The sequence below is a fragment of the Acanthopagrus latus genome, chromosome 5 (assembly GCF_904848185.1).
Source record: "Acanthopagrus latus isolate v.2019 chromosome 5, fAcaLat1.1, whole genome shotgun sequence".
NCBI lineage: Eukaryota > Metazoa > Chordata > Actinopteri > Spariformes > Sparidae > Acanthopagrus > Acanthopagrus latus.
Window position 1 is genome coordinate 10,794,488 of NC_051043.1, and position 25,156 is coordinate 10,819,643.

General features: G+C 43.1%; 1 protein-coding gene across 15 annotated transcripts in view; it reads right to left on the reverse strand.

Annotated features, from left to right (window-relative positions):
• The window catches only part of sv2ca (synaptic vesicle glycoprotein 2Ca), a 39,414-nt gene that overhangs the window by 7,957 nt on the left and 6,301 nt on the right, over positions 1-25,156 (reverse strand). For 6 of the 15 annotated variants that reach the window (XM_037098154.1, XM_037098157.1, XM_037098155.1 and 3 more), the window contains 3 exons: positions 24,106-24,239; positions 5,238-5,418; positions 4,080-4,231 (listed from right to left, as the gene is read on the reverse strand). In XM_037098154.1, the coding sequence (XP_036954049.1) occupies positions 4,080-4,231; positions 5,238-5,418; positions 24,106-24,239 (467 nt within the window). Of the gene's footprint in view, positions 1-4,079; positions 4,232-5,237; positions 5,419-16,214; positions 17,022-17,773; positions 18,024-23,355; positions 23,474-24,070; positions 24,240-25,156 lie in introns of those variants that run through there. The other 9 variants (XM_037098147.1, XM_037098143.1, XM_037098149.1 and 6 more) reach the window with 9 other exon arrangements.

Genomic DNA, 25,156 nt, shown 5'->3' on the forward strand with positions numbered 1-25,156 from the left:
ACTGCCAAACTTCTATTTAACATACTCTGATGCTGCTTTGAACCTGATGGTATTGTTTAGTTAATATTCAGAGTAATATTCAGATAAAGGTATGTGTTGGTGTCTTACTGTTATCTAAAACATTAAGGTTATCCTTCAAATGATTATTTTTCTGCAAACTAAGCCAATTGATTTAACATATCTGGCCGTGACTGCCTGGTTCTCAGACCAGAGCACCATTCACAGTGTGTCTAATTGATGAATAATACACTAATGTTCATTGCACCATTTGAAGCCATCAGGTGGCTATTTAGTCAATCTTCAGCTCACAGGGGCATAATTAAAGCAAATAGGATAACTTAATAAGTCTCAAAATGATGGAGACAGTTACTAAATAATACAAGCTGCAGTGTAGATACAACTGTACATCCCTGTCAAAGGGGGCCACCTGATCTGAGAGGCTGATTCCAACGTGTGAATCTTATATAGCAAACAAAAAAGGGGCCGCAAATAAAAGATGGCATTTAAACGAGAGCACTCTGCAGCTGGAGCAGAGTGATGTGTTAGCTCAGAGATGAATGGCTCTGCAGAGGGAGCTGAGAGAAGTGCACAGGGACGGGTTAATTGAATGTGTAGGAAAGGAATTGAGTGTTTTCTGCTAAGTTAAATCTTGTTGCACCTGATCTCAGCCCACAGGCACTCTCCTAAACTCATTAATCATTGTAACATGTACACACCGACACACACACACACACACACACACACACACACATACACACATGCAGAGACACTCTCACAAAGGTGGGGGTGGTGGGGAGTGCACGCATACAGAAAAATGGTACTGATGTAGAAAAAGCAGAAAATTGCTAAAAGGAATGATCATATACAGATGATACTGATGGAGTTGACATGATGCCATGATACTGCTAACCCACCCACACACATTATCACGCTAATACACAAACTTACATGGAGAATCACATGCAATAAATTTGCCTTTTTCTCTGCAAGGGTTAGTGTAGGGAGGCACTTTTTATATTGTAATTTCACAAAATGCTTTTCTAGACAAGTCAGAGGGAAAAGAAAGCATAACACAGGTAGTCCACGTATAAAAAACATTTACAGGTTTATAGTGTAAAAGTATGCCAAAAAACAGCCAGGATGGAAGCACAAATGTACTGCATATAGATCTGTGTCTGTGCTCTCATAGACTTTTTTGGGTGGAAGCACAGAACGGGGTTGCCGTGTCAGTCGTGACCTCCCACGTTTCTCGACAGATCGTGCCTCATGGAGATGCTGCTCCAAAGGGAATAGCAGCATTATCCATCAACAAGCGTAGGAGGGGAGTCAGGGGGTGGGGAGGGGGTTAACACTAATGGTTATGCCAGAAAACGGCTGCTTGGAAGTAATCTCACAGCATATTAAAATCCAGCTTTGAAAGCAACACACATCAACAGCTAAAAACAACTATTTTCCAAAAAGGGGGGGTGGGCGGCTGTCGTAAGTGGTGTACATGCATCCAGAGACCAGAGAGATGGAAATGTCTCAGTGGAGAGCAGAAATCAGTGATCAAATACAGAAAGGGTAAATGTGAAGCAAAAATCTGCAGAGGGAAAAGGTAGCAGAGAAAACCATTGTATCTATCTATCTATCTATCTATCTATCTATCTATCTATCTATATATATATATATATATATATATATATATATATATATATATATATATTACAGAGATAGATTTTTTGCACTGAGTAACAATCTTATACCCTCGACAATACACACTGGCAATGAGTCTATGATTGGGTTTCACTCTCATAGTGTCTTTTGTTGGGCAGTAGGAGTAATGACTTTCGTAGACGATGTCTCGTCTGTGTGTATTTCTCTGAGTCCCTTTATTTATTTCCCTGTCTTTCTCCTTGTGTTTGTGTGTGTGTGTGTGTGTGTGTGTGTGTGTGTGTGTGTGTGTGTGTGTGTGTGTGTGTGTGTGTGTGTGTGTGTGTGCGTGTGCGTATGTGTGTGTGTGGCTGGAGTGACTCAGAGTGAGAGAGAGAGAAGTCAAGGCAGAAAGAGACAGAGTAACTTAAAGAGAGAGAGACAGAGAGAAAGGGAAGGAGTTGTTCGGCAGTGATTGCCTTTTCTACAGAAATGTAGCGTGGCTTCCTGCCCCTCAGGGTTAGTGTTTCACCCATGCCATTGGAAATCTCATTACAGGGATTATGTACATAATTGACTAAGTCTATGGATGAATGAGTCAGCAGAGCTACACTACTCCCAGGCCTCAATAACATAGATAGATAGATAGATAGATAGATAGATAGATAGATAGATAGATAGATAGATAGATAGATAGATAGATAGATAGATAGATAGATAGATAGATAGATAGCATTAAATTAAATGGTTGATTTACTTAATCCACCTTAATGCCTTAATGCCTTTCAAGAGGTATAATTAGAGGAGTGAAAAATAACTGACAACGATGTGAAGTTCACCGGGGGACATTTAATCTTTAATCTGTAGATCTGAAGAGTGTCTACTGAGGTTACTCTTGTCTTCGGCTTGCCTGACAGCGAGTAACTCATCAAACTCTCCCGTCAGAAGAACTGTGCCTGCCGAGTAGACCTCCTTCAGGGCCCCAGCTGTGAGTCTGGCAGGGGGCTTTTGGGAGACATTAGCAGTCAGCGAGCGGGAAGATAAACGAGAGTTCTAGTGGTGCGTTCAACAACAGTGCTGAGGCACTTGTATCATAACCTGATACCTTTATGTGCTCTCTCAAAGACATGAGAGCATCTCTGCAGGAGGCCTTTTTTTGCCGACACATTGGAGCACTGTTGGTTGCAGGCACTGCAGCACTTTAGGGGGAACATAAAAACCAGTGGTGAACACCGGGGTATGTATGCAAGACACGTAGTTCCCTCTCAGAGAGGCAGAGGCAGAGTAGTAGTGAGTGTCAGAGAGAATAAGAGCAAAGTAAGGCCACTACCATCCCTTCAATAGGATATCAGCAGATCTGACAGCAGAGTTTCTTCAGGAAGACTTGTCCTGGGTTCCGAGGGTTTCGCGAGTCTTTCGCCAGTGTGCCTCTGAACATCCATGTGAGCGGGTCTACAGCAGCGTGTGTATTTGTGCATGTGCGTGCGCATCTCCTTACATGTAAGAAAAACTCATAGGACACTACAGCATGTGTGTTCTCATGTGCCTTTCTGCGTGCGCGTGTTAACCCGAGTGACCTCTCACAATGTCAGATGTTATTGCTTCCAATTTTCCTTGAGGAAGACCGGTATGTGGCTGCAGCCCAGTAAAACATCATCCCTGCCGCTTACAGCAACTAACGCACACACACACACACACACACACACACACACACACACACACACACACACACTGTCTCCCTCTCACTGACGTCACAGGTTGGCTAAAGCATGGTCTGGCCATAAATCACCTCTAGCTGTAGCTTTGTCCTATTAGAGCAAGGAGAAAAACCTAATTATGCTTGATCAAGAAGAACACTCTGCAGAGACAGAGACTGGGGAGAGAGGAGAGGTAATAAAAGGAAGGACAGAGTTAGACAGAGAGACGGGGAGCGTACAAAACAGGAGGAGAGGGGAGGCAGTAAAAGGAAGGGACAGCAGGTTAAGAAAGCAGGAAAAGAGGGGAGATGGCTCATTCCCTTCTTTTCCTTTCTCTGCATGATGAGTGCAGCTGATATCTAACACAGTATTGTCATAAATCACAGCTCCGTGTCTCCCGTGGGCCCCAACTTCACCCTTTCGGGATGCATCTACGCTATCAATGCGTACGTTAATCTCTTAACCTCTGCCTCTCACAGCCCGCAGCCACTCAAACCTATTAAGTGATTGATTCTCATGGTGGGGAAACCAGCACGTCAGCCCGCAGCAGTGGGGGAAGCCTTAGAGTTTTGCAACCTGTAGTCAGGAGCTTAACACAAAGTCACATTGACAAGCTTCTCATCAGTGCTGCTAAATGTAATCCTGTTTCGGCTTTCAAAAGATGTGATTTTCTTTTGTTATCATGAAGCTCGATCCCAATCCAAAAACTGCAGTGTACTGTTTTTGTTTTTTTTTAACTCTTAAACTCACCGTAGTGTGGTATGATGGCCCAGGCCATAGCAGACGCATAGATCTCTCCAATCATCCAGAACATACACAACCAGCTGAGGTGTTCTCCTCTTTTCTCCCGGGACAACACCTCTGCAAAGAAGGAGAAGACAATGGGCACAGCACCTCCTATCCTGCAAGAACCAGAGAGGATGGGAAAGTTAGTGGGAGTAACGCAGACAGAAGCCAAACCAGGACAGAAACACAACTCTATTTGTATCTTTCACGATTGCTTTTGCATTGGTTTGTCCCACTCCCTGAGTTTGTTCCCTGTGTTTGTTCCTGCTCTTGAAGAAGATTTGCACATGAACACTGATAAAGTGTTTTAGGATTGTTTTACATTTAAATAGAATAAACTGAAGGTTTCATTGCTTAGATTAAGAAAGAGACCAAGTAAGAAAAAAAACATGCACAACTAAGCATATCTTTTTTTTATTTATTTATTTTTATCTTAGTTAAAAAAAGAATGTCAGTGCCAGTTCCTCATGAGTCAGGTTGCATTGGCAGGTGGACAGCCTTTTCAATAACTCCAGAGGTCTCCAGGGAGAGTGATGCAGATGCAATTACTGAATTAGCTCTGAAAGGAACAGTTACACTGCCAGGGGTGAGGATATAATAAATCAACGTGTACGCCACGTTTCTATGCAGGAAGAGGATGAGTTTTCATTCTCACATACTGGTTATTTTTAGAAATTCTAAGATGGCAAGAATGTACGTCGAGGTTCGTTGGCTGTTAATAGTTTTTGCTGCTCTGCATTGCAGCAGTAGGAAGAGATGACATTTATTCAGCTGGAAAATAGTAAGAGCCAGAAACTACTTTTCAGATGTTCGATAGAGCAGTGACAGAGAAACAGGCTTTAAGTATACTCAAATATAAATATTCAATAAACAATTATTTGGTGGATGTCAAAAAAGGGACTAATAATTACAACCATGCCTATGGAAACAACCATTAATTAGTAGATTAATTCTGTGCTCATGCTGATTCCTGGTGCAGACTTTTTGAATATATACTATATATTCAGATCATCCAAAAAGAAGGAGATTCTGAGGTTTTAACTTGACTCTTCAGAAATCATTTGAACTGATGGCTTGGGATCCTCATCGGCCCCAGAACGACCTCCACGTTGTCAGACTTACCCGAAGCCCGCAAAGAGACGGCAAAGGAGGAACAAGCCGTATCCCTGGACAAAAGACGACAGGAAGGCGAAGAAGCCGTTGGTGGACATGCAAATGAGGAGGCACTGTCTTCGTCCTACTTTGTCGGACATCCCGCCCCAGAAAAACGCTCCCACCATCATTCCCAGGTAAATGACACTGCCTGGAAAAGGGGAGAATGGGGAGTGAACATTATACTTATCAGCATGAGCAAAAGTTTGCATGAGGTTGCCCGTTTTTGTAACTCTAAGACTGAACCAAGTTTTGGTGAATTGGTCCAAATAGAAAATGATTCAGTCCTCTCATCAGCTGCGAATGAGTCACCACCCACTGTATTTTTTTTTTACATATGATTTGCAAGATTACCCTGACAAAATTAGCTTAATTAAGCACACAGCTGTCTATTTACATATCCAGCAGTTACTGGCCACCCAGCACAATTCAGTCAAATATTCACTTTCCGATTAGCTCTGATTACCGTCTCCACTAACTCCTCAGGGAAATATCCAGCTCTTCAGCTGCTAATTGTGTGAGCTGTGTTCACCAGCTAGTTGCCAACTTTGAAAGCTATTCAGGCTTAAGCAGATAATATTGCCATAGCTTTTCCACTAAAAACAAAACTGTAAGAGTGGGGATAGAAAAATCTAATCAAGTTATGATAATGTATGAACATATTCATACGGCGATGGACTATCACACCAGAGCTTCAAATATTTTTTTCTGCTGCAGCTATTTTTATTTCAGGCAAAGAAGAATTATGTCTTCCTCAAAAAGCTGCAAGAAGACTCACTTTCCCCTCCTGCCATCAGTATGAAGTGATGACCTTCACAGATTTGTGTTTTTCATTCTCATAATATCACCTTTCACCAATACAATAATTCTCATTGAAGTGGAAGTGAACTTAGGGGATGACATTTTGAAAATATCACCCTCTAAACTCTCCAGCACTGACTCTTAGCCAAGAAGTGTTTCAGGAATCGTGTCCTCTAAATGTGCCTCCACTGGCAAATGGTGAAGTGTCAAATGAAAATATGGAGCAACATTAAGCTCATGCTTCCAGTAATGCTGAGGGTTCCTCTGTGAATTGGAAGTCATGCTGAAGGACTGAACGAGCTTCACACTTACAGGCGATCACGATGTTTTAAAAAGGGGAAAACTGAATGCTAGTTAAAGTGTTGATACGACTCAAAATGTGCCGTAGTAAAACAAACATTCCTCAGCTTCAGACCTATACTTTCTTTAATCACTATGACAAGAATATGATGCTGCATGTACAGTTTTTCAAATTAAAAGTGTAATTTGTCAAATATGGCCAGAAGTTCAGCCTGACATAAGAGTGAACGCACCTGGACACGAACTGGGACTGAACACGGCCTCCTAGACTGACTGAGGATGATATTTTGATATCGGTGGTTGTGCAAAGACAGACCAGACTATGTTGGTCAGTTTTATTTAGTTTGAGCTTGAGTTTGAATTACGTTTAAGGTGAGTTAAGAAGGCAATTAAGTTTCTGTTAGCATGGTAAAAAAAAGAGGTGTATGGTTGCATTTTTCTGTTTGGTAAGGAAAATGCACATTAAAGTTTTTATTGCAGTTTATTGACATTCAGCTGGTATATATCTGCTAGCTGAAACTGCAGAGACTATCAGACTGTCCCTTTTTGCAGTACACTGCAAGGTGGCATTATAGGACAGGGTGGATCAGGGCTAGCTGGTTAGCATGCTAATTTCAGTAAATATTTCCACAGTGCAGTACATGGACGACTTTGAGACACTGTTGTATCTTCACATGTTTTTTTTAAATATCTTTCAAACTGTCCCTTGAATCTGAAAGTATTCCAACTGCTCTGACTGGACCGTGGAAATTGGAACACTGACTGATGACAGTGAACCTGACATCAAATAAAAAACCCTCGGACCCAGAAGACTCTAACGCTGATAGGTAAATACAGTGTGTAAGAGACTGAAAACAGGCTCTGATCAATGAGGAGACGAATGTGAACAGTAATACGGGGTGACTTCACAAAAGGCTTGCCGCTCTCTTCTAATCTCTTTCATCACAAATGGGATCAATGCTCCAACAAAACAGCATTGATTTCTCCCTCTGATCATCATGATCCTGCTCCAGAGAGAGGAGCCTATTATTACTGCTTTAGTCTACATTGCATGTGGCATTGTGTGGTTAGGAGCCTTCATGGATACACAGTGTCTGCTGCACTCCAACTGGGTTTTTTTTTTCTCTTCTCTATTTAGAAATGTCACTTCTCTGTTTCTGGGGATTCCGTTCCAACACTGAATAGCTTACTAACATCTATTAATGTTTTGTCTTCATGCATATCCAGTCGTATGTGGACACGCAAACATAAAGTGTGTTTAGAGAGGATATTTGCATCCATAAATCCACCCGAAAAGAACGGCGTAAGTGGCAGTCATGTATGGAGTGATGTGATTCAGCCGGAGGGACACTTTGTTCATCCCATTACAATAATCTTAATAGCAAGATGCATTTTCCCTCTCTGCAATATCTGCAGTCAGGTCTCCCCTCCTCTGCTGTGAGTAGATATCTGTTTGACTCCCTCGCTTCAGGGGTCAAAACCCGCCTATCTGTCACATTTGGCAGCCATCTAGATACTCGCTTGAAGGTGTCATAAATTCAATTTCTAAATTTAACGCGAGTCATCAGTCTGTGCGCGCACTTCATAGTTGCTTCATTAAGAAATGGCTGGATATAAGGTGCCCATACAAAAACACCCACTAGCCTCCCATTTAATTATCATGCATCCAAACATCCAGAGGCCTTTTCATTTAGTTTCAGCACTCAACTTTCCATAAAAACAATCAGCTATTTCTTTTTGTCATAAGAGACAATGGCACCAAACAGGGAGAGAAAGGACCTCTGAATCTTGCTACTTTAACGACCTCTGAAAAAAAGTAATAACACCAGTGAGTAATGAGTACAGCCCTAAAAGGACAGTCCATTATGTAATGAATTTATTGATGTTCCATCCGACTTGTTGCTCGGTGTCTCTGAGCATGATGTCAGCAGTGCCCGCGCCAGCGAGGAGGAGAACAATGTACCGCGGTGCAATATAATTCAAAAATAGCACAGGCTTCCCGTAACATTATGAGTTCTGCCTCATCACCGAAAAGACTAATAGGTAGTTAGTGTGGCATTAACCTGCCAAGTCAAAAAGATATTGTACATATTTAAACAGAAACTTGTGCCTTTGGCCCCACGAGAAATTTCTTTCCCATTTCATTATGAGTCACCCTCCACTTTCAGGGCAAAGTCAGAGGGATACAGTCCTGTTCTCTCAAACCAAGACGTGACTACACTGCAGCAAAATCTAGTCGGAAAATGTTTCACAGGAACAGTCGCACTGAAGAAGCAGACACCCTGACACACTGATGACACACATCTAAATGATGGTTTAAAGGCCCAGTGTGTAGCATTTAGTGGGATTTCAGGGGATCTATTGGTAGGAAAGGGTACTAAAAAGTGTTTTTGTTACCTGACAATGAGCCCCTTTTATCTACAGAGGGAGCAGACACAATATTCTTTTTCCCAGGATGGCAGAGGCATGACCTGCCCTACTCAGTCTCATACAGTGACATTCTTACCTTTACCTGATCAACAAAAGCAAATAGCTCAGAATTTAAATGTTGTCCAGTGACTGATGTTTTCATTTGTTTGTTTTATAAACAAAGGGATAACATGTCTTGGGTCTTTAGTGTTTCTCTCAAACTTATTTCATTGTCTATAAAAACTATTTGCAAATCATGTACTTCTCTCTTGTGCTCTATGTAAAAAAAAAAAAAAATCAGATCAAGTCAGTTCTGTTCATAAATCCACCTCAGCCTAACAGGACGGCTGGTATAACGTTTTACCCATGAAATGTTTCAATTTTTAATTAGACCGATGCTCACATGTCATTCAGTCAAAACTGAAAACATTAGAAAAGACAAGGTTCGACCACAAGAGCGTCAACCGGAGAATTCTGATTAATTAAATCCATTACCTAATTGCCATCACCCTGAACCGCTCTGTCATTGATTTAGCAGGGCGATAAATGTGGGTCCCAGCTCAGGCCTGCCAACTAAGGAGATGGATACAATCAATAGACCTGAGTTCAGCCTACTTTCATGACCAAAAATTGAATCTGAAACTGCAGAGGAAAGTGTACACTTTCTGAAGCAACAGTAAGACGTCAGAAGCCAGACGGCTTGTACTGATGAGACGTTTCACCGTGCAAGGCTGAAATACAGCAGAGAATTGGGGACTGATGACCCTTACAGACTTATAGACTCTGAGCACCATCAGAAAATGACAGTGTGTCAGGAGACTTCTCAGGCAGAAGCAAAAGGTTTTTGCCCCCATGACACTCTGTTAAGATGTCAAAACACATCTCCAGGAATGGTTAACATTCAGAATATCACAGCACTCTAACACAGGACAAATCCCATGGAGTCTTAGGATATAAGAAGATATATGGACTAAAACATGGCTACAACCATACACACAGACACAGAGGACCAAAGAGTAAATCTAATTTACATCATAAAATATTACAAATACACGTAATCTTTTTTGGTGTAGCTGAACTAGCTGCTGGGGAACTAGATAGAGAAGGAAAGATAAACGACACAAATTTATACAGGAGTAAGCACAAATGCAAAGCGAAAAAAAAATATGCGAGCGGCAGAGGATGGAGCAGAAGCAACAAAGTTGGGGGTGACAGAGGAGAGAAGAAAAGTCGTGAGGGAGGGGAGCCCAGTAATTGCCAGATAGGACAGGAGAGAGTGAGAGGGGAGAGGGGTAGGAAGGGAAGGCCCTGCTGCAGCGTTCTCTGTCCTGTCACATCTCGAGGAGCCCCCTGAGAGCCGTGGGAGCGCTGAGCTGCATCACGACCTCTTCTCTGATTTCATGCTTTGATGCTCTTCGCTCTTAGTGGTGCAAACTGTTTGAGCGCGGCGCAAAACACCCGTCCTGTTTTATTCATAATGATGATACTATCATGCAAGAGCGTGCCCGGTGCGCGCTGCAATGTCACCAAATCTCTCCCAGTTTATTTATTTCATTTATTTTTTTTTTCTGCTCCATCTCTCTGTTTCTCCCGATCTCCTCGGTGCTACTTTGATGTCATTTTATCTCTTCTCTCCTTCTCTCGCCTCTCTTCCCAACCTTTCCTCCATCTCTCTTCCTCCCAGCTTGCGCCCTCTCCTATTGCTTTCCAATTTCTTGGCGCGCCTCTCATTTCCTCTCCCCATTTCTCCCCTCTTCATTCCCGCTCCTCGTTTTTTTCTCTTCCGTGCGTCCCTCTCATTTATTTGCCTTAGTTTCCTCTTTGCTCCACTGTCAAGAGCTCCTCTACACTGAGCAGCGTGTAATCACATTTGTACTACATCGTGTCAGTTTGATCGGATTCGTGCCTCCGTCTTCTGCCACCTCCGCAGAAAAAGAGATTGAAGCTTTTTTTGTCATGTTTAAGTTGTATCAGTGGGGGGGCAAGGTTTCAATGGCGTCTATGTGAATGTAACCTATTGTGGGGCTTAAAGTGCAGGGTTTAAAATGACTCACTCGTCATAACGCGTCAGTAATGATACAACCTTCATTACTTTAAGGACTGTAGATAATTCACATGAAATACACTGGTGCTATGAACCCCTGATAAGAGCGAGCAGTTAGACACGGTTTACTTGTGGCTGATATTGCTGGTGGCAGCAGGTTTTTGTCCGTATGGGCGCCCTAACATACACACATACACACACACACACACAATCAGTCCCGTCACACACACTCCCACCTCCCTCTCCCGCACACACATTCTCCCACACAATGTGGAGCTGCGCTACTCAAGTGGCGTAATCTCCGCAGTGACGCTGCGATCTTACTGCAGTTTAGCCATGCTCAGCTGCCCCTGGACCACACAGCCCCACGCAGCCTGCCAGCTGGCTCATGCAGAAGGGGGGATAAAGAGGGGTAAGAGATTGGGGGGGGGGACAAAGAGGGAGACAAACTGTAGAGATGGAGCTCAAGAGGAGGCAGAGAGTGAAGCCGGGACACGGAGAAGCCCAAGAAAAAAAAAAAAAAAAGGTACAAGAGATCTGAGGGCAGGGAAGTGAGGATGAAAAGGGGGAGAGGAGGAGAAAGTAAGTATCGGTGACAGAGAGGAGATAGGTGGATGTTTAAAAGAACATGAGGAGCGCCGAGTTGACAGAGTCAGAGAGGAATTGGGGGGGGAGTCTCAGCAGGGAGGAGACAGCCTAAGAGAACAAATAAGTAATGATAGGGTGATGCGCTCCTATTGTCTGCTGTGTCTGAGATGATAACTGAGCCTCTCCCTCACATTGTTGGCGCACTGAATACCACCAATCTGCCACCTCCTTGCTCCCATCCACCCACACCTCTCTCCCCATTACTCCCCTCTAACTCGGCAATCTCTCTGCTTCAAAGCTGTCCCTCCTCCTCTCCTCGCCACTGTTCATCACACATATCGCATCTCACTGCGCTTGTTTTCGCTCCAGCTTCCTCCCCTCGTCGTCCACTCCGCATCACAGTATTTCACCCCCCCTCCTACCCCCAACTCTCCATCCTTCATTCACATGTAACAACAGAGATTGCTTGCAAGATCTGGATACTGGCGGGACCAAAGTGAATTCTGTAATCTAATCAGTGTTTCAGTCATCCATCCCATTCATGCGCTCGTTTTTTTTTGGGGGGGGGGGGGTCATACTGCATTATCCCATCACGGTCCATGCAGCTTGCCTCCGTCTCCTCCTGTAATGTGGTTAATGGAGCTGCGCAAGGCAACTATGATGGGAGTCCAGCTCAGGTGGAACTAAGCAAACGCCAAATGGTGTCTTTTCAAAACTGGTAATTTAAATGTTTTTCTCAACGGGAGTTTTATTGAATTCATCATCTGAAAAAAACCTGATACTGGTATGAAAGAGGAAAACCAGCTTCATCCCTTTTCTGTGAACCTGGTGACATAGTAATTTCCCAAACATAATCCATTCTTGCCAGCCAAAAAAAAAAAAGTTTTCTTTTCAAGAAACTGTGATTTTTTTTTTCTATGAACTTTTGAATGTCACTGCCATTGCAAGAAATTCAGGATTTATTTTTTTTTAATGTTTGTGGTGACCAAAAACAGGGTTGGGGTTATTGTTTTGGTTTTTCTGTCATTTAGCTTTTTTACATACACCTAACCAGAGCATTTACAAAATTTACCCGAAGAAACCTTAAGAAATGTATGTAACTCAATACATCAGTTGTTTGCGGAAACCTGCATTGCCAACATTGATTCTAATGATTAGTGCTAACTGTGTCTGATTCACAGTGATTGGTAATTTCGTTCACCTGTTACCTCACCTGATATCCTTAGGTAGGGATCCTTGCATGTGTACACATTATTGAAGGCCAGATGGCCAAAAACTGCACATTCTAAACACTCACCATTTTGCAAGTTCCTGTTACTCAGGAAGTCGGGGGAATATATTCCCATGCATTGCAGTAACCTGGATACTGTAAATCCACAGATCATGTCAGTATTCAGATTTCTGCCTTCTCAAAAAATAATTTGTGTCAATTTAGTTTTAATCCTGATGATCTCCCCTTTCATCTTAGTGGTCTGCCATCACAGTGATACTTTTGTCTAAAGTTTTTTTAATGCATGCGTATTACGACCCTGCTCCCACATAAAAAGGTATTCAAGAAAGTGGTTACTGATATATACAGGGTATGGCCAAGACACTGTATTTTCTAATTCCAGTAACTAAAACTGTGCTTCTTGTACACAACTATATTTAAAAAAAACCAAACCTGATTAAAGCTGAAAGTCAACAGTAAGCCAGAAAACTTGTCTATTGCCACTTTAGAGCCTGCCATATCCATTTTGCTTCACATGCAGCTGATGTATTGTCATGTCACTTACTTAAGTGCATGGGAACACACCAAGTAAAGAGTGTGCCACCAGCGGGGTGTAACAAAGGCGGAACAACCCCTTCTGTGGAGCCACGACCAAACAGGATGAGTCACTGGTGCAACAACAACAAGAACGTGATTCCTCACTGGCTTACCACCTGTTAAACTTGTGGTAAATTGTGGTAAATTGAACATACAACCTAGCAACAAGTACCACTGCCAAAATTGCACCCAGGTCTGAGCATCTGTTGAGGGTACAGTCTCTGTGTCCCCTCATAACTATGTCTTACCACCACCACCAGACCACCATGAGGAGGACATCTGATTGCAAGGCTCTCACTGCAACATAAGATACTAAAGGTTACACGAAATGCATGAAATGTTTGAGACCAAACCTAAACAAATGTAATCCACAGATTGTGTTTCTTACTGTTGTTTATGTCTGCGCATCAAGGAAATAAAATATTGCAATGGCACCTGCAAAACATCAGTTCACTTCATTTTGTCCACGGTAATTAAGTGTAATTACTCCAGAAAACTCCAAATGGATACCAGCAAGGTCATAGTAATCATGTAGGCTTTGCTCACACACACACACACACACACACACACACACACACCAATCATGTTCACCTCAACAGGGAGGAGCCTTGGGGTAATCAGTAGGAGAAAGGAAAGGAGCATGGGGGAGGACGGCAAAAGAAAAGAGAGGCACATAGAGAATGGAGGGTGAGAGGGAGGGACAGGGGGTGAGGGATGCAGTCACGAACAAGAAGAAGCAGAGCATAGAGCATGAATGCCTGCAGGACTTTGCTTAGCTAGAGAGGCAGAAAAGAGTTTACATGGATACTTCAGAGAGACAGAAAAATGAAGTGAATGCAACGTGCACATACTTGTGAGGATTGAAAGACATTGTATGTTACATCTCAGAAATAAAGTGTTGAAAAATGACAAGACTAGTGGTTTATATTTTGTTGAGTGCCTACATCATCCCAGATGCTACAGTGTTAAACCCAGACAAATCCGTTATTTCATTCGAGGTAACGGTGCATTTCATTTGGTCGCCTTGTAATGGCATCATATAACTTCGACCACCTCTAGTTGCTATGACATATGTGGAAACACAGGAAAACACCAAAGACATGTTCAGTCTGAAAACGGACCATTTTGCCTTGGTTCCAAGTTGAACGACATGTGTCTTCAAAAAAGTGTGAGACAATGTGCTACAAGCTTTAAGGTAGATTTGATCCTATTCTGTAGATATGTCGTAAAATAAATAAATAAATAAATAAATAAATAATTGAAAATATGTATTTACAAGGCAGTGCGCTTGCTTACAATAGGTTGTTCAATTTAACACTGGTCCCATTCAGGGCTGAATCATTTACCTATGGTACTTCAGAGAGGGACGAAGGAAGGAAGGAAGATAGCAGGCCACTTTTGTTTACTAATGTTTGTATTGCACAATCATAGATAGGTTTCATCGGCAGTGGTCGCTGTTTAGCAATGAAGACAACAAATTTTTAGATCCCAAGCTATTTCACGATGTCATCAAACTCCCCCTGCGACGCTGTCGACTGTTAGTGTTTTTACCCTATGAGTCATCAAGACATAACATGCTGGAGACACCTAATCGAGCAAGAACTACGACAGAGTTACTCATGACAACAACATGGGACAAAACGTGAGTTTACTCAGTCACTTAGTCTATAATAAAATCGATTGCCAGTGAGCTTCCTTTAAAGGGTTGACCGCAGGCCCAGTGGCATACAAAATTGCATAGTGATAGCAAGGTTTATGGGCCCAATGTAAACAGCGATGGTTTCATTATATATGCTATATCCATTACATTTTTGCAAATTTACTTTATAATGATACATTGAAGCAGAAAACTTGTCTATTGCCAGTTTAGAGCCTGCCATATCCATTTTGCGTCACATGTTGCGGTGCAGCTGATGTATTGTCATGTCTCGCTGTGGCAGTTACTATCTAAGGTCTGTGTGCCTGAATTAATGTCCTCGCCACTCTGGTACTGACACAGTGAGTCAGCCCCCTGAACACAACTCTGCGTTGATGGATTATACGCCTGCAGCCACTGGGACCGCAGGGACTCCTGCTCAACACACAGAGCACACAGGGAGTACCAGCTACTCTCTTAATCCTGACACGGAGACCAGTGGACCGAAACACCTCGTCCATGTGAAACATTTAGGATAAAGTGTCACAGGTATAGTACAAACACACACCAAACTTATCTTTTAAGAAAAAACATTGCAGAAGGTACAACTAATTCAACCATGGTTTCTATATTAGCACCTGTTTCTGTATTAGAATATTTGCATATTAAAATAGTGTGATATGTTTCTTTACAATTAGATATAGTTAAGATATCTAGAGAAAACTCTGTCCCGATGCCCTGAGATTGCAGCCAGGGTACAAGAAATTGAAGTTTTCACAGGGAAGCTAGCTTGTGTTGCCAAACTGAAAAAAGTTTGTTCAAGTTAGTTTCTTCCTGCTTAGTCATCCATCATACTAATGACCAAATGGCCTCTTATCAGGATGTTTCTTTGTAAGTAAAAATGTAGTTGATGATCTGAAGTTACAGTGCGGGTCCTTCCACTGAGTCAGCCTGATTTCTGCGGCAGAGGGACAGAATAAATACAACTATTCCCATAATGCAAGTGGATAGTGTCTATTTATTTACTCTTGCTGCCTGGTATACACACATCTTTCAACCTCCGGTTTGTAACACAGAGTTTCTGTTACAATTTCGTGTCTCTGGGCTGAAGCTGATATGACCCTTGTAACATCATTAGGGTTGGAGCCACAGAAGACACTATTTTAGTGTTGGATGCGCAGCCATACCTCTTACATGGCACCATAACTATGATGTGTTTGGCCACAATGGAATATGTTACAGAATGAAAGGACTATAATCAAGTCTGGATAAATGCCCTTGGTTAGCATAACAACTTCCTGTTAGCACAAGTAGATGCATGCACACATGCACAAACACTCAAACACACACCATGTCCCTTACCTAGCCATCCCGAGCTGGAGTTCGGCACGCACATGTCCGTCTCTGCGCTGGGCAGCACAAAGCCCACCACGAACACCTCCACCCCGTCTGACATGAGCGCCAGGCCAAGCACCAGGAAGAGTTGCCACTGGAACCTCCCGTGGCCACACTCCTGGATGATAAGCTCGTATTGCTGGGCCAGCTCCTCCTCATCAGCCTGTCGCTCTTCCTCCAGCCCCTTACGGTCCCTTGTGGCATCTGACACGGGTTGCCCCAGTGCCACCTGGCCATCCTTATGCTTCTTGTCTCCCGCTGAGGGGATCCCCTGGTATTCGCCCTCGTAGATCTCATCCTCATCATCGTGGCCCTCTGTGGCATCACTGGAGCCCTCCTCGTTGTCAGGGTATCTCTCTCCATCCTGTCTCGGGGGGTTTCGGTAGAAATCCTCATCTTCGTCCTCCTCATCCTGGAATCGGCTGTAGTTGCGGTGGGACGAGTACTCATCTGTGGCGCGGTCCATCGCCTTGACGACTTTCTTGGCTGCATGCCGCTTGGCCTCCTTGACCATGTCTTTGGCCCCCTTAGCCAAGGAAGTCCTGTTATTGTAAGTGTCCTCCATCGTGGCTCCACCGGTGGGTCTTCACAGGGGGTTCAGAGGATACTTCGAAGAAAGAGGGAACAGGGGCAAGAAGGGTGAGTATGAGCTGGCACGAGAGTCGCAGGAATGGTGAGATCAATGGGTCTCTAGATGCAGCAGGGTAGAAAACTCTTGAGTCTGCAGTCACCACAGGAGATAACCCACAATGGCTGTGGCAATCATCGGCCGGGCTGAGAGAGGTGGGGGAAGGGTAACAGACAGATAGATTTAAAAAAAAAAAAAGAGAGAGAGAGAGAGAGAGCGTACAAGCGGGAGGGACAGGGGAGACATCAGAGAGAAAAGAGGGAGAAAGTAAAAGAGAAGGAGATGTTCGTCAGATAGTGCCCGTAACTCATGTCTCCCCTGCTACATCCGTAACTACCCGAGACTAACAGGTGACACCCCACTGACAGCACATACCCTCTTTAATCATTCAGTCCCCATTCTCCCAGGTCTTTTAATCATTCTGAGTGATGTGAGGAAAAAGGCTTTGGTTGTACAGCTCTCAGTTTTTATTCGAAATGAACAGTCAGTTTCCAGGGGCACTGTCCTTCCTCTATATTTCATGAGCTGAACTTGAGACGAGCATTTGTTAAATAGAGATGCTGAATCTGCTGACTCATGATCAGCTCTGAGGAACAGGAGCTAATAAACAGGCTCTGCCCGAAATCAATTTGCCCCCAATAAAGAGCTATAATGGGAGCGACGATCCAACCAGAACGCCACTGTCATATTTAATCCATGCAAAGACAGGAGGAATGGAGGACTGGTCATGAGTGGATAGCTAAATGAATGCACGCACGCACACACACACACACACACACACACACACACACACACACACACACACAGTTGAAACACACACTTACACAATAGCTATCCTCTAAAACCCCTGATTTTGTGCAGTCAGGAGTTTTTAACACATTAAATGGGTCACACTTACCAGCCAGACTAATAAAGGCAGAGAAAAACTCTCATGCACCAAAACATGCCATGCACACATGTGACTGCACGCTCACAGCGTGGATAGGGAAGCCCGTTCCAATCTTGGCAGGCCGGCGCTGATGGAGGGGAGACCCCAGCCTAGCAGTTCAAATGATGTAACATGATTTCGAGGGAAGGTTCAAACTGTGATCCACAATTCATCACCATGTTGCCTCCACAGGCTCACTCTGGCTTGTTTATTCTGTAAGCTGTCATAGAACAGAGACATGCCCATTATTTTATTTTTTTAAAGATTGTGAAATGTATCATGTTAATTGTCCATTTGGGATTGCTGTATAAGATAGAGTAGGGTGGGGATGGTCCAGAGCTAACCAGTGTGTGTGTGTGTGTGTGTGTGTGTGTGTGTGTGTGTGTGTGTGTGTGTGTGTGTGTGTGTGTGTGTGTGTGTGTGTGTGTGTGTGGTCAGAGCTGTGTGTGGTTCCCGTGTGTCTAGGAGCTGCTCACCACAGCCTCTAATGAACACTGAAGCCTTGTCATAAGGACACAAATCACAGGGCCAGCTCCAGCTCCCATAATGCAATTTTACTGGGCAAAATGACACTGCTGATTCAAGGTGACTCTACTAATCCCTTTTGGCTCATTGGATGACTTCTGTGCTTATGAGCACACTCCTTTACACATTGACTGATAATGTTTTAATACCTCCATTGACACCCCTGGTTCCACAGATATCATACGGACGATTCATACAGACAGCTTCCTCGGCAGTCTGTTTGTTTCCCTCAACCAAATGCAACTGATCGCACATCTTTTACTCTCCTTGTCCTGTATATTAATTACAGAGGACTGCTATCCTGCATAAATGTTGATGAGTACCATAGAATTCTGTGAATTCTTCTCGAGTGTTGAACATTTCAGCTTCTTCCCATGTGTGGAACTTCTTTATGAACTGCATCTTTAAGGGGGCAATTCACCCTAAAAATCCGAAACTGATATTCATCCATCTAGATTGTTTTGGTGTGAGTTGCAAAGCTATGGAGGTATCAACCGTTGAGCACGTCAGCCTTTTCACAGATACGGTAGAACTAAATGGGGTTGACCCGGGTTGTGGTGCTCAAAGCACTCAAAAAATATGCCGGAAAAACTCAACAGCAATGTCTCTTTCAAGAAATCATAATCCAATTACGTAAAATAATCCACAGACTATGGCCTCGAGCTTAGTTATTTTAGCCAGCTAGCCTTTCTTCCATGAAACTGGTCCAAGCAAGGTCTATGGATTAACTGGGTCATGAATCTGGACAGAGACATTGCTTTTGTGCTTTTCATAAATATTTTTTGGCACACCACAAGTTGAGCGTCATCTAGTTTTTACAGCAAATATCCTCAAAAGTCGTTTAACTCACACCAAACCGATCTAGATGGATAAATAGCTCTACATGTAAGAGGGAAAGTATGTGTTTAGATTTTAGGGTAAACAGTCCCTTTATGAAAAAAAAAAGCCTCAACAGACTTACAACCTTCCAGGAGAGTTGGAGTCAGAGTTGTCACCGAGTTGATGCTATTTATTGTTTCAGGATTAGGTCACGTTGGCCACCGCTTATTTTTTCACTTAAAATGAGCATGCACACATAAACAGAGCAGCAAAAGGGGATGTAGCCTGGCGGAGCCTGCCTGTCAGAGAACCAATGGACTGTGTGGTGAGGCCCCCTGTCAGTCATGATGAAGCTCAGAGGACACCCGAGCACACGGATGACCCACCTCACCTGACTGAGGCTGACAAGACCCTGACAACACAGACAGCCCGAGCAATGGGAGCAATCGCGATCAAACTGGAGAGCCACCCACACTCCCAAACAAACCAGTCTCAGTCTGAGTTTATGCTGCCCAAACCCCATTCTGCTTATCTTACACTGGCTTCATTTTTTTTTTTTTTTTACCAATTGTGTTCCATTATATATATTTTCTACTGATAACAAATCAGCATGGTGTGGAGGAAATGTATTGGAACATGAAGAAGCTGAATCTTTGCACTGTCCCAGGGACTGACTGTTCTCTAAAATTACAGCAAAGGGAGTTTACAGAGTGCAGGCACTGCTGCTGTGAACCATGTGAGGATGGCTGAAAATAGGCCTCGCTCTGGCAATACCCCCTGTCTGCATGATGGATAGCGACCCTGCTTTCCTTCAAACACTTTGGAATACTAAAAAAATCACTAGGTCAAGCATCACTTGGCCCCAAATCCCCATGTGAGTGTACATAAAGGCAAACGATGAGATTAGAGTTACACAGGAGTTTGGGATGTAAATCTAACACAGGGTAGCAATTTGGGGAAGTTAAAAAAATAAATCATTATCAAGAGTATTTGACCTAATCACACAGTTTAAAAAGACCCCTCTGTAGCTTATACAAAAGCGTCAACGTAATGATGCTGCTGATAAACATTTAGAGAAAAAAGACTTGAATAATCACACAATTGTAATAATGGCAGTGGTAACAAATAGGCTTGGTCAGAGGAACTTGAAACATAATGAAGCAATCATCAGCGCTGTTAGGGTTTTCCTACAAGCAATGCACTCTGTCGAAAAGAATTGACGTTGGTAACAATCTACCTCGAGTTCGGCAGACACACCAACCGGAGTGATACGGGCAAGCAGGTTGTTAGAATAAGGAGTAGAAAATCAATGCTGGTCCCAGAATTTCACGTTGCTTGACCCATAACTGCTGGAGGAGACAAATACATTATATTTTTCATGAGAACTTGAAGGAAAATCAATCGTGCCTTTTTTTGGCCGAGTGCAGTCCAGTAGTCCACACACTGGCCCTTACACAGTACAAAAAAAAGTAATGATGCAAACCAACGATGGCACTGGAGGGCTTCTATTTTTATTATATACTACAACAATAATAATTGCAGTAAATTGTTACAATATATTGTACGCACCACGGTTGCATCTCCAAAAATGCTCTCTGAAGAGGCAGTTGTTTCGCCTTTCTTGCATGTTTTCTTATGTCATGTGCATTCCAAAGTTTTACAGCTACACGAACCACCAACACTGTCCATCTCAGTCAGGTCTGACTTGTCAGCGTCCTGCCCTTTGAAAGACACGTGCGAGCGCGGTGGCTCGACGGCTGGTTTGTTCTATTAGCATCAGAAAGAGCAGGTCCAATCTCTAAGTGGGCAGAGCCGCATGTAATCCCATCAAAACGGAGAGCCCGTGACCTCATCTGGAAGGCAGAGAGGCACAGCCAGCCCGGGACGTCTTCCGTTAGGAGATTTCATCAAACACTGATGCCATTACTGACTGAGTGGAGGAGAGGATGGGGTGGGGGTGGGGGGTGGGGGGGGGGGGGTATATGACAAGAATTAATAATAGAATAAATGGAGGATGGGAAATGAATGTCAAGAGAGGGAGAACTTTTTTTTTTTTTTTTTCTTTTTGCAATTGGTTCCACATCTTTGAAAAGACCTAAACCTCAACTTTCACCTCCCCTCAAGAGTCAGAGCTCCACTACTAGAGATAAAAACTTCAAAAGCAGAGCTGATTGCAAGCCGCGCTGACGTTACATGGTAGATTCATTAAGTTGACATCTGTCTTTCCCACCATTACAAGCTGACTTCATGTATGTTACTACTGACTTTAATCACTTCTTTGTCCATCTTAGCCTAGGGGAATAACATAATTCCTCTCTGTTAATATTCATATTATGAATCTTTAACACTTAATGCTAAAGGATACAGAATGCATGTCTTCAGGCATGCTCGTAGCACTAAGTCTCTATCTAAATCATAAAATGTTACATCGGTGCAGACAGAAAGAAAACACATATCGCTGTGGATCAACAAAAAACTATTTGCCATCCCACCCTGAAGATGTACAGAGAGTAAAGTGTGTCGGCTCCTTTTTTTTTTTTTGGAGACATGTGTTTGATCTTCTTGCTGTCACAATACAGCGCTTACGTAGCAGATATAAAAATAATGTGCCACCACCACAGTCTGCTGCAGACCTTACTTTTGTTGCAATGACGCAATAACCCCGATTGTTCAGCAAGGGATGCAAAACGCTTTGCTGGTGATGTTTTTTTGACAATCGTCTTTTTCATTTTGTCTAACTGTTTCATGTGATGCACGGCTGGTGTGCCTTAACATTCAGAGAGGTCGTAAGAATTTGCAGAAAAAGAACTCAATCCTCTGTCCCTTTAGATTGGAAACAGCGCTCTCTCATTCTTGCTAGACATAAGGATGACAAGAGGATACTAAATCATGCTATTGGGTCGAACGAAAATGAAATAATGACAAATCTGTTGATTCACTGTTTCCCTGCAAAATGTGTAGACAGAATTCTTTTATTGAAGCTCTCCTATTGACTGCATTCTTGGCACAGCATTGTACTTCTAGTCCTGTCTTCTCTTTCACAGTTGAAACGCGGGAATACAGAACATCTTCCTCGCTTGACTAATGCTGCATAAACTTTGAGAAAACTAACAAAATTACAGGCCAGTGAATGCCTTGAGATGGAGATGTCATTGGATGCAGATGGTGGGGGGTGGGGGCTCTCTGAATTACAATGAGAGTCTCGTTTACCGTGGCAGAAAAATCCCCACACCAACTCGGAAATCAATGAGAAGTGGTCAACAGGAATTAATTCTGCAACCTGCAATCACTTTTTTTTTCACTGATGGCCGCCTTCAGTGTTAACCCAGCAGGACTACTACTACAGCAGCCCTTCAGACTGCAAACAAAGCACTTTGCCACAGATTTCCAGTTCACCGGCTGTGTGCCTGTCAATCGCTCACTGCCTCTCGAGGTGCAATTCACGGATGAGTCAGTTGCCTGTTCCCGCATCCTCTCCTCTGCTTTGGCGGCAGTGCGGAGTGCTTTAACTGCCCCAGGGCTGGTGGCTGGATTGCACTACAGCGTGCACAGTCCAAAGCCGACAACCCAAAAGCCTGCTCATGCTAAGGACAAGTAGCCTATTTCTTTAAAACACACACACACACGCACACACACGAAATATGCAGGTGAATAAAAAGATAAGTTTAACTCAGGTATGGGTTATAAACAAGATTTCAAGTAATCCATCAACATAGAGCTTACTGATGTTGCTTAAACCAGTTATCTTACAACCAAGATGGACACAAATTGATTTACTGTGTCACTTTTAGATACTGAATTGGTTCAATTGCACAACTAGAAGTGCAAAAGCTGGAGCTGAAAATTCTACTACATCCCTGGTTTTAAGAGGCAATTTCTTATGCTTGTTGCCTACTTTCACTTAATGATGCCAATTCCTCTACTTTTACAGGAGGCATATGGAGCCTAATTTAGTGCACCCACAGAAAGAAAAAGAAAAAAGCAGGAATGCCCGGAAACCATCCTAACTTTTAACAGATGATACATCAACTTATGAATAAATAATGAGGTACTGCCATCTCCAAGCTTAGAGTTTAAAACATCTTCGGAAAAGACGCACTTTTTTTTTTTTTAAATGAACTTGTACGTCCTGATTTAGCAGATCATGAAAACGTTTTTTTTTAATACGGTCTGCATGCTCTCGGGGATAAAAAGTAGTAATTACTTACCGTCATTTATGGCGAGAAGAGTGGACGGAGCTCAGAGTAACCCATTGCATCAGACTTCGCTTTAGCTTTACGGGGGAAAAAATATCTCGTGGGCTGGTTGTTGGGTTGCTTTTTTTAACTGTAGAAAAAGATCAGAGGTAATTGCCAGCGCACGACAGAGTGGTGGGGTTTTTTATTTTTTTTTTATTTTTTTTTTTTTTCGCGATGCGGTCCTCCCTCGCTGCAGTACTTCAGGGAAGGAGAGAGCGAGAGAGAGGTGGTGGTAGGAGAGAGGGAGGGAGAGAGGGGGAGGGAGAGGGGACGGTGTAATCAATAATTGTACTTCATTGAGTGATGCGGGTAATTCCGTCTGATGGAACAATCTAGTTAGGTGACTGAATGACGCGCGACACCGCGACGCATGAATGCTAAACAGATGAGGAAGGTCTGGATTTAAGCGGGCTACAGCCCCGTTCACTGTGAGCGAAACTCGCTGCGCGTGTGTGTGAACAATGAGTGTTGCCTTCAGTGTGTAAAGGATGGTTAGAGCATGATAGATTTGGCATGGGCTTCCGCTTGAGGGCAAAAGTTGTGCAAAAAAAAAAACAAACCGCTGCTTAGTCGGAAAGTTTGCGAGCTGCAGGTCTAAATCCTGCAAACACAATGGTTCGTCTTTGTTTCTTTTTTATTTGTAACTCAGCGCGTTCAGTTCTCTGTCTTTAAGTTCAACCATTACCGCTATCCTAAAAGCAGAGCTGTGAGGGAGCTCACCTCCGGGTCCACAGTCCGCTCTGGAGCCGTCTCTGTCCATGGTGCTGACCGACACCTGCGCGCTGCAGCCGCGCGGCGGGCTCCAGGTTCGGGTGCTGATGCCACAGAGATGATCCCACTTCGTCGTCCGCGTTCTGTAAATATCCAGGTGCAAATTTGAATTTTTGGTGCATATTTTTGAATAACAAGCTTCCATCTGCAGCCCTCATTTTAATTTCCCGTCATGTTTTATTCATACATATTCAGTTTATTGACAAAAAATGACCATGTGGCCGGTTTTCTTTTAAACACTGTCATCAAAGTCTATTTCATCGACTTTGTGCTCCACACAGTTACTCAGTGTTTCCTCTACATTCGTTCAGTAGTGGTGGGCCACCCCAGTAAAAGCATTACCACCACAGCTGGATAAAAGTGGTTTTATACAACAAAAGGCTATAAGTGTATAGAGGAAGTCCCTTTAATCATAATCAAATAACCAAATGAGCGATATTAGTGCTGCAATCAGTTCAGAACCCAAAAGATAATATCAAATACTAAAAATCTCCCCCGCCACCAATGCTAGAAAACAATTACAAAGAAATGAACTGTCATAGATATTTACATGTACTAAGACATGGATTTCCCATTAGATAAGAAGAACCACTAAGTATTAGACTATAAGAGAAAAAAAACTTACATTAGAGTAAAGTATAGACATTATTGGCCATTATAGATAATATCACCATCTAAAGCACTCTGTAAATCAGGGGTTACCAACACGGTGCCCGTGGGCACCAGGTAGCCCCCACGGACCACATAAGTAGCCCTCAGGCCTGTTCTAAAAATTAAAATTGAATATTGATATTATCTGTTTCCCACCTTGTTAAGTCATTGTTGATAATTAATATGAGAAATCATGAACATGATCAGCGTCTATCATTAATCATTAATAATCATATATAACTAAAGGCAAACTCAGCAAATTTGTCATTTCAGAAGAGTGTATCAAACTGGTAGCCCTTCCTATGACTCAGTACCCATGAAGTAGCTCTCAGTTTCAACAAGGTTGCTG